We start from the raw sequence: 13990 nt of genomic DNA, 5'->3' as shown, positions 1-13990 counted from the left end.
GGGGGGCGCTATGGGGGACTTTTGGGATAGCATTGGAAATGTAATTGAGGAAAATATGTAATAAAAATATTAAAAATTAAAAAAAAAATTACTGAAATAACTATTAAAAAAAAAAAGAAAATAGATCCATATTTATCAACCTCCACAAAGCTCAAGATCAACTGGATTAATGTCCTCAACAATAGTAACAACCAAAAGGTACACTAAATCTCATAGAGGAGAAAGAAAGAAAAATTATTGAGTGCATTAATAAAGGGGACTATTTTCTGAAGAAATCAGCAATGGCTCAGCTTTTTAGAAAAAAAGTGGTAAGTAGGATACCATGAAATTGCAAACCTTCTGTAATGCAAAGGACACTATCAGTAGTACGTTCCAGACTGTGAAGGGACATTCATCAACCCTACATCTGAAAACAGCTAATATCCAAAAATTATAAAGATTTAAATAAGCTAAATATCATCAACTCAAATAACCCAATTTTAAAGTGGGCACACACAGACCTAAACAGAGAATTGTGACCAGAGGAATCTCAAGGAGTAAGAGACACTTAAAAAAAATGTTAAATGAACTCAGTCATTAAAAGTTAAAACTTAAAAATCAGAGAAAGGCAAATCAAAATAAAATCTTAAACCAAAGAAAGAAAAGTCCCTAGATTCAAGTCCACAGAGAAAATTTCCTAAGTGCTGATATTCTCAACAGTGCTCCATGAGGATTCAAAGTAAATATAGTTTTTTACATGCACAAAAGAAAGCAAGTAACATAGACTCAAATGACAGGCCCATATGTGTTTTAATGAACAATACTCTTTACCACTGACTATTTTCATTCAAGTTTGACCAGAATGTGTTTTCTTCTATTTAGATTGAATATCCTAACATAACTACTTATTGCTTTCTGAACATACTCAGTGGTTTGTAGCTCTTCATGTATTGTCCCTTTAGCTGTCTACATTGACAGCAGAATGTATATATTGCTGCTCTGTTTCTGGTCATATATTGACAGTCATGTTGGTGATATTTTACATAAATTTACAGGTAGCTGCTTCCTGTTCAGAGATACAAACTCTTACCAAACGTTCTGGTTTCATGGCTCTTGAAATTTTCTACCAACTTTTTACCAATTAACCCTGAGCCTTTGTTTCTTAGTATGTTGCAAATATATCATTATTAATTTGATCTTCCCACTTCTGAGTTTTAGTGATTTCCTTTAATTATCTGGATTTGTTGCAGAGAGACATTCATTTATGAGTGCAGAAATAAAGATCTATGTGTGAATATGAACATCACAATTTAAAATGTTTTTAGACAATGTTATGCTTTGGGCAAGCATCAGTAGCTGACAGTAGTTAGCAGAGAAGAGGTAATAAGAATGAAAGAAATAAGCGAGTTAGACAACATATTTAGGATAATCTTGCAATCTTGACTTCCTGAAAATCAGAGATCCTTTTTAATTTAGTTATATGAAACTCTGTAGGTAAAGATCAGTTCCTTTTTTGGTTACATTTTATTAGTCTTTTTTTATTTATCATGTATTAATTTTTAATTATTCACTTTAGATACTGCTCACTGCCCCCTCCCAGTTACCCTCTCCCACAATCCCTCTCACTTTCACCCTCCACTTCTCCTAGCAAAGATTTGGGCACCCTGGCTATGTTCCCATCACCACACTTCAACTCTCTGTGAGGCCAGACAAGGCAGCAGAACAAGAACATTTCCCATTTATAGGCAAAATCTTTTGTATCCGTTGTTCCTACACACATGAACACCAAGCTGCACATCTGCTATGCATGTGCAGGGAGGCCTAGGTTAATCCCGTGTATGTTCTTTCCTTTGTGGCTCATTCTCTGAGAGCCCCATGTGTTCAGATTAGTTGACTCCAATGATATTCCTGTCGTGTTCCAATACCCTTGGTTCCTGCAATCCTTCCTCCTATTTTTCGAGAAGAGTCCCCAATCTACACCAGTGCATGGTTGTAGTTGACTGAATCTGGGTGAGTAATCTGCCTGTGGTGAACCTTTAGAGCGCAACAGAGATGGTATGTGGAGGGAAAAGAAGGTTGCAGAATCAGGTGTGTGAAAGCTTATGTGAGATGGTTAATTGACCTTGAAAATGACTTGAAATCTGCAACTGATGGGATTGAGGAGGTGGCAAAGGACAATCACCAGGAAGCAACAGAGACATGGGATAACAGAAGCACTCAAGAATCAATGGGGTTACCTTATATGTTCTCACTCTTTGGGGGATACGGAACTTGAAGAGGCTACCTCCTTTTCTCAGGAAAAAGCCCAGATAATTTCAATTCAAACTGCATCTTTCTACAAGAAATACAGGCATGCGGGCTGGAACAGAGATTAAGGGATTGATCATCATATAAGTAGCCCAAATTGAGAGCTGTCCTATGAGTAAGCATCAATCCATGAAGCTACTAATGATACTGTCTTATACTTGCAGACATGAGCATATTGTGTTCTGAGAAGCTACACCCAGCAACTGGTCACTTTTTTCTCAAAACATATAGCGTATCATTTTTACACTAACACATGTGTTCTCACTTTATTTTGGCCAAAGTATATATTATAGTCATTATTTATAAATCATGATTGAACACAGTTATCATTTACAGGGATGACCGGAATTGTAAGCTTAGTCATTATCAGTAAGTCATGAAAAGAATTATGTTTTACAACTGTTTCCTTTTAACAAACATATCTTGCCCTTCTGGTTGGTGCCAGCTCTCAGTCACCTTGGGCATGAATTGGCGGACATATCCTAGGTCCCAAGTGGAATCTCCACGTGATCTTAGGATCAATAATGAGTGGAACACAACTTCAGTTCCTGTCCAATTGATTAGGACCTGAGCCATCATCAGGGAAGCAGAAAACTTGCTTGACCAGGGATACAAGTCCCTTCTGGTAGGCACCAGTACCAGGTCACCTTGGATGAGAATTGGCTGAGACCCCCACTGTCCCCAGAGGACTCTTCACGCAGTCTTCAGATCAGTGGTACACAACATCTGTTCCAAACGAATTGTGATGGGCCTGTGACAGCAGGAGCAAGGGCATGGGAGCTCCGCCTGAGCAGAGGTTTGGGTTCCTTCTGCTTTACCTTGGTTTCGAACAGACCTGGCAGCTCCCCAGTCCTCAGAGGACACACCACTTCCAGTTACTGTAACACACCCAGGATCTTAGGATAACAGGATCTCAGGATAACAGGAGCTTGGTCACACCAGGATTTCAGGGTCTCAGAGGAAGCTTGACTACCAAGAACTCTGACACACCCAGAAACTCAGATTCACAGGAGCCCACAATCAAAGGATCACAGAGAAAGCTGGACTCTGAGGAGTCCTGAATCAACTGGGATTATAGGAAGGAGAGGATCCAATCAGATGTATTGAGGGGAGAAAGCCTTTGAGATAATCAGATGGCCGGAGGCAAGCTTAAGAACAGAAGCAAGAGAAACCAAGGTTATGTGGCATCATCAGAACCAAACTCTCCCACCATAGCAAGTCCTGGATAAACCATCACACCAGAAAAGCAAGACATGGATCTAAAGTCACTTCTCATGTTGATGATGGAGGATGTTAAGAATGAAATACAGAAAAACACAGGTAAATAGCTAGAAGCCCTTAAAGAGGAAACACAAAAATCCTTTAGAGTGTTACAGGAAAATACTGCCAAACATGTGAAAGAAATCGAAGAAGATTTCAGAAGATGGAAAGTTCTCCCGTGCTCATGGATTGGCAGGATTAACATACTCAAAAATGGCTATCTTGCTGAAAGAAATCTATTGATTCAATGCAATCCCCATCAAAATTCTAACACAATTCTTCCCCGAATTAGAAAGGGCAATTTTCAAATTCATCTGAAACAACAAAAAACCTAGGATAGCAAAAACTATTCTCAACAATAAAAGAACCTCTGTTGGAATCACCATGACTGAACTCAAGCTGTAGTACAGAACAATTGTGATAAAAATTGCATGGTACTGGTACAGTGACAGAGAGGTATATCAATGAAATAGATTTGAAAACCCAAAAATGAAACCACACACCTATGGTCACTTTCTTCGTAAAAGGTGGTAAAGCCATCCAGTGGAAGGAATACAACATCTTCAACAAGTGGTGCTGTGTCAATTGGCAGTTAGCATGTAGAAGAAAGCAAATTGATCCATTCTTATCTCCTTGTACAAAGCTCAAGTCTAAGTGGATCAAGGACCTCCACATAAAACCAGAGACTCTGAAACTTATACAGTAGAAAGTGAGGGAAATCCTCAAAGATATGGGCACAGGGTAAAAAAAATTCCTGAACAGAACACCAATGGCTTGTGCCATAAGATCGAGAATTGACAAATGGGATATCATATAATTGCAAAGCATCTAAAGGCCAAAGACAATGTCATTAAAGCAAAGAAGCCACCAACAATTTGGGAAACGATCTTTACCAATCCTACATCAGATAGTGGACTAATATCCAATACATAAGGAACTCAAGAAGATGGACTCCAAAAGATCAAATAACAGTATTAAAAATGCAGTACAGAGCCAAACAAACAATTCTCAACTGAGGAATACTGAATGACTGAGAAGCACCTGAAAAAAAAATGTTCAACATTTTAAATCATCAGGGAAATGCAAATCAAAACATTCCTGAGATTCCACCTCACACCAATCAGAATGGCTAAGATCATAAATTCAGTTGACAGCAGATGCTGGCGAGGATGTGGAGAAAGAGGAACACACCTCCATTGTTGCTGGGAGTGCAAGCTGGAACAACCACTCTGGAAATCAATCTGAGGTTCCTCAGAAAATTGGACATAGTACTACCAGAAGATCTAGAAATTCCTCTCCTGGACATATATCCTGAAGATGTTCCAACTGGCAATAAGGACACATGTTCCACTATGTTCATAGTAGCCTTATTAATAATAGCCAGAAGGTGAAAAGAACCCAGGTGTCCCTCAACAGAGGAATGAATACAGAAAATATGGTACATTTACACAACTGAGTACTACTCAGTAATTAAAAACAATGAATTTATGAAATTCTTAGGCAAATTGATGGATCTGGAAGATATGATCCTGACTAAGGTAATCCAATTACAAAAGAAAATGCATGATATGCACTCACTGATAAGTGGATATTAGCCCAGAAACTTAAACTACCTAAGATACATTTGCAAAACACATGAAACTCAAGAAGAAGAAAGACCAAAATGTGGATACTTGGTTCCTTCTTAGAATAGGGAACAAAATACCCATGAAAGGAGTTACAGAGACAAAGTTCGAAGCAGAGACAGAAAGGACCATCCAGAGACTGCCCCACCTGGGGATCCATCCCATATACAACTACCAAACCCAGACTCTATTGCATATGCCAACAAGATTTTGCTGACAGGACCCTGATTTTGCTATCTCTTGTGAGGCTATGCCAGTACCTGGCAAATACAGAAATGGATGCTCACAGTCATTTATTGGATGGAACACAGGTCCCCTAAAGAAGAAGCTAAATATGGTACCCAAGGAGATAAAGGGGTCTGCAACCCTATAGGAGGATCAACAATATGAACGACCTAGTACCCTACAGAACTGTGTCTTTAGTTGCATATGTAACAGAGGATGGCCTAGTTGGCCATCAATAGGAGGAGAGTCCTTGGTTTTGCGAAGATCATATGTCCCAGTATAGGGGAATGCCAGGGCCAGGAAGCAGGAGTGCTTGGTTGGGGAGCAGGGCAGGAATGGGGTATAGGGGACTTTTGGGATAGCATTTGAAATGTAAATGAAGAAAATATCTAATAAAAAATGAAAAAAGTCTAAAAAAATATCTTAACACTTAAGATTCTTGAGGTACTCTTTGTCAAGGCATGACATCCCATTCCTTGGCAAGGACAAAATTTTGCACAGAGTAAAGAAACGTTGAAAAAGGAAGGCACAACTTGGAATCCATTCCATGAGCATGCACCAAATCCCTGACATTATTACTGATAAAAATTTGTGTTTGAGGATAGGAGCCTACTCTGCCTGGTCTGAGAACCCATATTATAAGCAGCTAATATGCACTTATCAGTGAGTGCATATCATGTGTTTTCTTTTGTAATTGGGTTACCTTAGTCAGAATCATATCTTCCAGAAATGTAGCAGAAGACTGCCTTGTGTGGCCTCAATGTGAGAGGAGGAGCCTAAAACTGTAGAGACGTTATGCCCAAAGAAAGGGAAATGTCTGGGGCAACATGAGCACAATCTCATAGATAAAGGGAAAGGGGAGTGAGGTGAAGAAAACTGGAAATGGAGAACAATAGAGGGGTCATCTTTTTGGTTGTAAATTAATAATTAAATTAAAAAATAGAATCTAGATCAATGTTTTCCCAAGGCATGACAGCCCATTTTCAGGCTGGCAGCTTTTGGGGTTTCAAGGGCAGTAGACATAAATGAATCATCCAAGCCAGGATGGGAACCTTTCATGTCCCAACTGGTGTGTTATCAATTTTTAATTTCCAAAGTACCAATTGTCATTTGGGCCTAGGAATACCTACAGGCCAATGTTGCTGTTATTATTTTGCAATACTGTCACAATACAATATTAATTTTTTTATATTTTGATAAAACTTCATTTGTTTAATATTGGTCTTATGTTGTTCTTTGGTCATTAGATACCACAGTGGCCTTTTGTAACCTAACTTCTACAAGCAAGAGGAGTCTTGAATTTTTTATTGATTTTTATCACTCTTCCAGACATTCTCTTTCTATCAGTATAAGCCCTGTGAAAAGAATATTAATGCCAGGCATTTTACCTTTGGTGTTTTTATGTTTTGTTTTTTGTTTTTGTTTTTGTTTGTTTGTTTGTTTTTCTGGAGAAGCATACCATAGGTTAAAACCCAATCTCATAAATCATGTAATTGCCTGAGTATGTTGTAAGTAAAAGCTTTTAATTTGATCCTGTTCCACATAATTTTGCCCTCTCAATGTTTTTTTTTTTTTATTTTTCAAAGTTTACCTTATTTTCTTTTATTTACTATATTATTTTCCTTCTTTGTTAATCCAAAAGCACATATTCCAAGTATGTCTTGAACCCATTTCATAATAGGGAGATCTATGACATATTTATGTGTTTCATAAACTCTACAATGCAAGGGGATCTTCAAGTAGACCCAGAAAAGGATACTTTCTCAAAAGCAGGATTGGTATTATACTTAGGAAATTCCTGGGGAAGCTTAGGAAAATACACATGGAATGTGGCATAAGTATTCGAAGAAATTTTCCTTCAGTCTAATATCCCCAAGTTTGACAAATAATAAAAGCCTCTCTACAGCCTGCAACATGTGGAGAATCAGAAAAGTATTGAAAAGTAGTTGATCATGATCTTAACATGGAGGTCTACTTTATTAGAGCTTTCTCAAACAGCTGGGTTGGCTTATTGACTTTCACTTTTCCCATTATATATGAGTTTGCCAATGGGTATGGCAATGTTATCTTAGTAATATGTGAGGCATATGTTTTCCTCATGTCATTTCTGCTACGGGGTAGACTTAAATAGATTTCCAATGAAGACATACAGCACCTCCAGTTGAGCTGGCCATCAGTCAAATAGGAAAGTTACAAAGGATTTAGTGATAAGAGAAAAGATAGACCATGACAAAATGTCCTATGGTGTTGTTCTAACCATTTTATATTTGGTTTCTTTCATATAACCCTGGGGAGAGAAAAAAAAGATTATTTTAATATCTATTATTTGTATAAAAATATAATGTCTATTATTTTTACAAAATAATAATGAATCCTGGAGGAATGGATCATAATAAAATAGAAATCTCTAAGGGATTTTGAATTATAATTAAGTATTTTGTACCAATTTACAGAAAATTAGGGTATAGACATTAAATGATTAAAAATTAAATGAATAATTTATATTAAAAAATTAAAAATTCAACATGAACAAGTTCTGTTACCAGCAAGTCTCAGATGAGTTGATACATGAGAAAGGTAAATAATACTACATAATATATGTGTAAAAGTCAAATTTTAAATGCATGTGAGGGTAGTTAGGAAACTTACATACAGCTGGACATGTCACATATTATGTGAAACTATGACAATGGGCTCTAGTTGGATTGCTCTGGTTGACTCATTTTATTTTGGGGAATAAAATATTTTTCTGAATGAAACTTCACACTATGTTAGTATGTAATACATAATACCATAAACTAGATTGCCATGGTGTTATATATATTTTCATTTAAATTATGAAAGATGGTGGATTCAAAATAAATATAAAAATTCATACAAACCATTATACATTAATTAAATTACATGAGAGATTTAAAATTTCCATGTTGTTCATTTTCAAATATGGTATATTGAAAATTATATATGTAATAAATTTAAACACAAATTATATGGCAATTGAATTGTTAATATGATTAGATAATAGATATAAAGAAATTATATTCCAATGGATTTTGTAAGATAAATGTTTTATTATTTCAGGAAAAAGAAAGAATTCTCATGAAGTTTAATAAAATTAAAATAATAAATAAAAATAAAGAGAAAGGAAGGACACAAAGATTTGATGTGATCAAGGAATCGAGCCATGAGGTCTTAGACTCAGAGAAAGTGTATAACAAAATTTAGAATGATATATGAATGATGCCATTTATGAAGCTGTTAATATATAAGCTAAATGCTTATTTTCAACTATATTTTAGGAAAATTCTTACTTCTAGAAGGTGTTTTCTTCCTGATATGATTAAATGAATTCTTATCTGGTCTCAGCAAGATAATGTAACACTTGGGACCAAATGTGAAGGCAAGAAGTGCTGTGCTGGAAGCCAAGATGAGAATACTTCCATGGCTACCATGACCTTCCCTTTAGTGCTGTGGTAGACAGGAAGAAAGGTAACCCAGACACAGAAGAAAAATTCCAGCATACTGAATGACAGAAATTTGGATTCATTGAATGTATCTGGCAAATGTCTAGACAAAAAGGCCATGGCATAACTCCCAAGGGCCATGAAGCAGAGGTATCCAAGGACCGAATGGAAGGCAACAGCTGAGCCCTTGTTGCACAAAATGATGATACGTCCATATTCTGTATGAGAATCTTGGTCAATGAATGGTGGAGATGTTGCCATCCATATTCCACAAATAAGAATTTGAATCAGGGTGCAGATAGGAATGATGTAATTTGGACCCCTTGATATCATTAGCCACCTAACCATTCTCCCTGGAAAACTGACCTTAAAGGCAAGGACTACAGTTATAGCTTTGGCCAACACAGTAGCAAGAGCCATAGTGAAAGCAACTGCAAATGTGGTCTGCTGAAGGATGCAGGCAGCTGTGTTTGGCTTACCAATGAAGTTCAAAGAACATAAGAAACAGAAGGTGAGTGTGATGAGCAAAATATAACTCAGAGCCCGATTATTGGCCTTGACGATAGGAGTTTCTCTATGCTTCACAAAGATGCCAATAACAAAGACAGTGAGTGTAGATAAGCACAAAGCTATGCTTGCTAATGCCATCCCCAAGGGGTCTTCATAGGCCAGAAGGCTCACAGATTTTTGGAAGCAGTTGCTCTTCTCTTTATTTGCATAATGACTTTCTGGACACTTCACACACTGGTCTACATCTGGTCAGAAATATAGGTTATCTTGAGATCACGAGTTTAGTCTATGAAGATTTCATTTATTAGACATCTCTAACTGCAGGGATTGTTACAGAAGTCACTGTATTTTTTTTTTCTCATGGACAAAGTAATTAATAGAATGGTATGCATAAATCTAGAGTTTTCTGCTCCTTGTTCTTTACATATTTCTTTCCATACTTATGTTCACATACTATAGAATTTGATGCAAGCTTTATTTAAATACTACTATTACACACCTTCCCTTCCCTACCCTCAGGTTTTACTCACAATTCCTTGAGCTTCCTATATCTACCTATTACATTTTAATAACCATTGAGTCCATTCAGATGAGCCAGTGTCTGCACAACTGGAGATAGCTTCAGTGGAAAAATATTTATGCTTTCAAGTCCTACCTTTGTAAAGAACAGTGTTGTATCTTTCCAGGTACCCTTCAACTTCCAATAAATTCCTTAAAAGATTCATGGTTATTATTTAATTTTATTACCTTAATGCTTTTGTTGTTTGTACATGCAATATTTCTCTGCCTTTACTGACAAGGCAGTAACTCTTTTGAAGTTAACTACAATACTAAATTACATTGTAACAAACTTCTGTGACCCTGATAGTACTCATATTGCACATATTTGCTTTAATTTCATTATGGGATATGTAGATTAGTGGAAATATTTTCCTAATTTTTCCAGTTAATGCTTTCTTTTATGTGAACTCTAAATGTACTTTTCTCCTTAAAACTCCTTGCATTTTTGAATTCTGGTCATTCTCTGCTGGAGTTTGTGAAATAGAAGCTATTACATTCAATAGTACTCAAAAACACCCAATAATATGTTTTCATAACATTTAAAGCAAGCATATATTTTCATAGATATAATATTCTTAGAAAATATCAGGGATTTTTGAAAAAAATATGCTGCTATGGAACTTTTTAATATTTTCATAAATACTGTGGTTAACATAAAATAGATGCAACAAAATTTATAAAATTCCGAATGTTGGTATGGTAGTTTGAATATGCTTGGCACAAAGAGTGGCTCTATTTTAAAGTGTGGTCTTGTTGATAGAGTTATGTCACTGTGGAAGTGGACTCTAAGACCCTCATCCCTAGATACCTGGAAGTCATACTTTTGCAATAAGGTTTTACCTGAATATATTGAACTCTTACCTCTTCTTGTGCTATACCAGCCTGAATGCTGTCCCTCTCTGGGCTTGAGGATGTTTTACTGAACCTCTGAACCTGTTTGTCTCTCCCAATAAAATGTTTTCCTTATAAAAGTTGATGTTGTCAATGTGATTGTTTACAGCAGGAAAATCCTAACCAAGAAGTAAATTAGAACCTGGAGTGTTAAATCTTTGATAGACCTGTCCATGATTTTGGTTGGAAGAATTTGGAATTCAAGATTTTGGATCTTGAAAGCAGTAGAATGTTTTAAGTTAGGCTTAATGTGCCATTCTTGAAGGAATATGGAAACCTTTGTTGCTGAGAATGATTTTAACTGTGGAAGCCTGGTTCTAGAGGTTTCAGAGGAGAAGAATTTTTATGTGAGCCTACCCTTGTAATATTTTGGTGAAGTGTGTGGATGCCCTATGCCTTTGTCTAAGTAGTTTACCTGAGGCTAAGATAAAGAAGTTTATATTAACTGTAAAAAAAGGAAGTCCCAAATAACTGAACAGAAACTTTGATCTCCGGTTAAGTCATATGAAGAGCATTTTCATACAAGCATATGAATCTTAGGAAAAATAGAAATGAAATTAAGCTGAATGCTAGTTTCAAAGAGAGAAAGAGTAAATTGAGTAGTGATCTCTGAGCAAGCTCTCACCAAACCAAGCACTATTGTTTGTATTTGCAATTGAGAAGGGAATACTTTGGAGTTTTAATATGGAATGAACTACAATCCAGAAATAGGGGGCAAAGATGTGAAAGAGACCTTGATGCTGGAAGACATAGGCTTTTTACCCAGATCATGGCAAACTGTGGCCATGAGAAATTTAGACCTAGGTATGGTGGTACACTCCTTTAATCTCAGCAGACCAAGACAAGCAGATCTCTGGGTTTGAGGCCAGGCTGTGACAGGCCGAGTTCCGAGGTTTAAGCTTATATCCAGGGGTGTTAGTATATGGATTACACCTCAGCATTCTTGAGTCAGAGCCACACAGAACTTGAGTTCATGGACAATTTACAGAGAAAGTCTAAGGACAGCCAAGGTTATGCAGTTATAGAGTTGTATAACAAAAGCTTGAAATAGAATAAGGGGTGTGATATATTAGCCCAAGTAAGCAGCTGTACTTGGGAGCATTGTCCTTGTGGCTCTGGCTTATGAGTCAAAAAGAAAAGGAGACTACCAGAACAATTTATTCTTGTTGGATGGAGCTATAAATTAGTAATAATTAAGAATAGATCAGCATCAATGTCTCTGAAGTGATTTCTGAGAGTAAAAAAGCTGTGTTCCAGAGATACTCAATGTTGTACCATAATTTGAAGCTTTAGTGTTAGTTACCCAGGTGTTATTGGATTTGAAAGTATGAAGGGGCCATGAAGAGTAGCTGATGCTTGATACTGTGAGAAGCCAGGAAATGACATTGGTAAAGATAAAGCCTCATTTGAAGTTGATGGCATAGGAATAGAGGTGTCATGGAAAAAAGGTGAGACAGCACCAAGAATAGAGCCTATGAGAGGCTACTGGTGAAGCCAAGCTGCAGTGCAAGAACACAGTGTACTGCAGATGCCAATAGCATGGATTGATCACCAAAACCAATAGCAAAAGTAGAGTATAGTCAACCAGAACTTAGAGTATTAGAGCACAGTGCTGAAGAAATAATGCAAGACAGTTGGAGGAGCCTAGAAGAGCATGTGTAGACCCCACACTCCTGGAAGTAGAAGCAATAATGTTGAAATAGCCTTGAAAACCCCAAAATGTTCAAGATTCTAGAACCATGGGATATCTTCTGAGGAAAACTACTAAAAGAGATTGGAATCAGTGAAAGAACTGTGTTGTAGTCAACTAAGATGAAAGAGTAGTAGAGTTCTGAAGATCTCCTTGACATCAGACATGGAAATCCTGAGTTTGGAGTTTGCCCAACTGGCTGGTTTCTTGCTTTGAGGCATACATCGAAGATTTAAAATTAGTCTCCGAATAGATTTGAATTTCAATTTTTGACATTGTTCAAACTGTTATAAAATATGAGGATGTTGTAAGTTGGACTATATGTGCTTTTTTAATGCTACACCTAGCTATTTCCTCTATAGACTCAAGTGATTATACATACCCATGGCATCCAGCAAGTGTAATGTTCTACTTTGAATGTTTTGCTTGAGGAGTGGCACAATTTGCAGGTGTGTTTTGTTGAAGGAAGTGTGTCATTGTGGTCAGGGGCTTTAAAACCCTTGTCTTATGTGCCAAGAAACCAGTCTTTTACTAGTAGCCTTCAGAAGAAGATAGAAAATTCTCAGCCCCTCTGCATCATGCCTGATTGGAAGAAGCTATGCTCCTACCTTGATGATAATTGACTGGACCTGTGAAATACTAAGCCAGCACAAATTAAATGTTTTGATTTTATGCATTGCTTTTTTCATGGTGTTTTTATAGCATTAAAAACCTATGACATTGTATTACACAATATTTCTATATTTCTAAAATATAATTGATAATCAGTATCTATTTTATTTCATTAATAACATTGAATTGTTATTTTAAAATATAAATATAGTACTATCTTAGTGTTCAAATTTCTATCAACAATATTTTGAAACTTACAGTGTTTATCATTTCTTTGAACTACATATGGTTGAACAATATAATTAATTAACAGACACTGGCCTGATTTGTTCTTACTGTGTGAATGGCTCTTTTTATGCATACACATGATACAGAAGTAGAATACAGTATCTTGGTGTAATGCTTAACAGGTAAATGAAAGATCTATATGACAATAACTTCAAGTCCTTCAAGAAAGCCTTTGAAGAAGATCTTAGAAAAAGGAGAGAACTCCAATACTCATAGATTGGTTGGATCAACATAGTAAGTATGGCGATTCTACTAAAAGCAATCAACACATTCAATGCAATCACCATCAAGATTCTAACATACTTCTTCACAAACATTGAAATAACAATTCTTAATTTCATATAGAAAACCAAAAACCCAGCATCTAAAAATCAATTCTTAACATGAAAGAAACTACTGGAGGAATGACCACCCCTAAACTCAAGCTGTACTACAGAGCAATAGTGAAAAACAAAACAAAAGAAAACAAAACAATACAAAAACATTGTATTGGTCCATATATAGACATGCCATTCAAAGGAATAGAAGTGAAGATCCAGAAGTAAGTCTGCACACATATGGACACTTTATATTTGCAA

At 36.4% G+C, this 13990-nt stretch overlaps 1 protein-coding gene across 1 annotated transcript in view; it reads right to left on the bottom strand.

The window, feature by feature from the left end:
* The window catches only part of LOC110288468 (vomeronasal type-2 receptor 116-like), a 42542-nt gene that overhangs the window by 10870 nt on the left and 17682 nt on the right, over positions 1 to 13990 (bottom strand). Inside the window, 2 exon segments of the mRNA XM_021154808.1 lie at positions 8708 to 8827; positions 8830 to 9615. Of these exon segments, the coding sequence (XP_021010467.1) occupies positions 8708 to 8827; positions 8830 to 9615 (906 nt within the window).

The sequence above is a fragment of the Mus caroli genome, unplaced genomic scaffold, assembly GCF_900094665.2.
Source record: "Mus caroli unplaced genomic scaffold, CAROLI_EIJ_v1.1 scaffold_6030_1, whole genome shotgun sequence".
NCBI lineage: Eukaryota > Metazoa > Chordata > Mammalia > Rodentia > Muridae > Mus > Mus caroli.
This window is presented reverse-complemented; position numbering and strand designations above follow the sequence as displayed.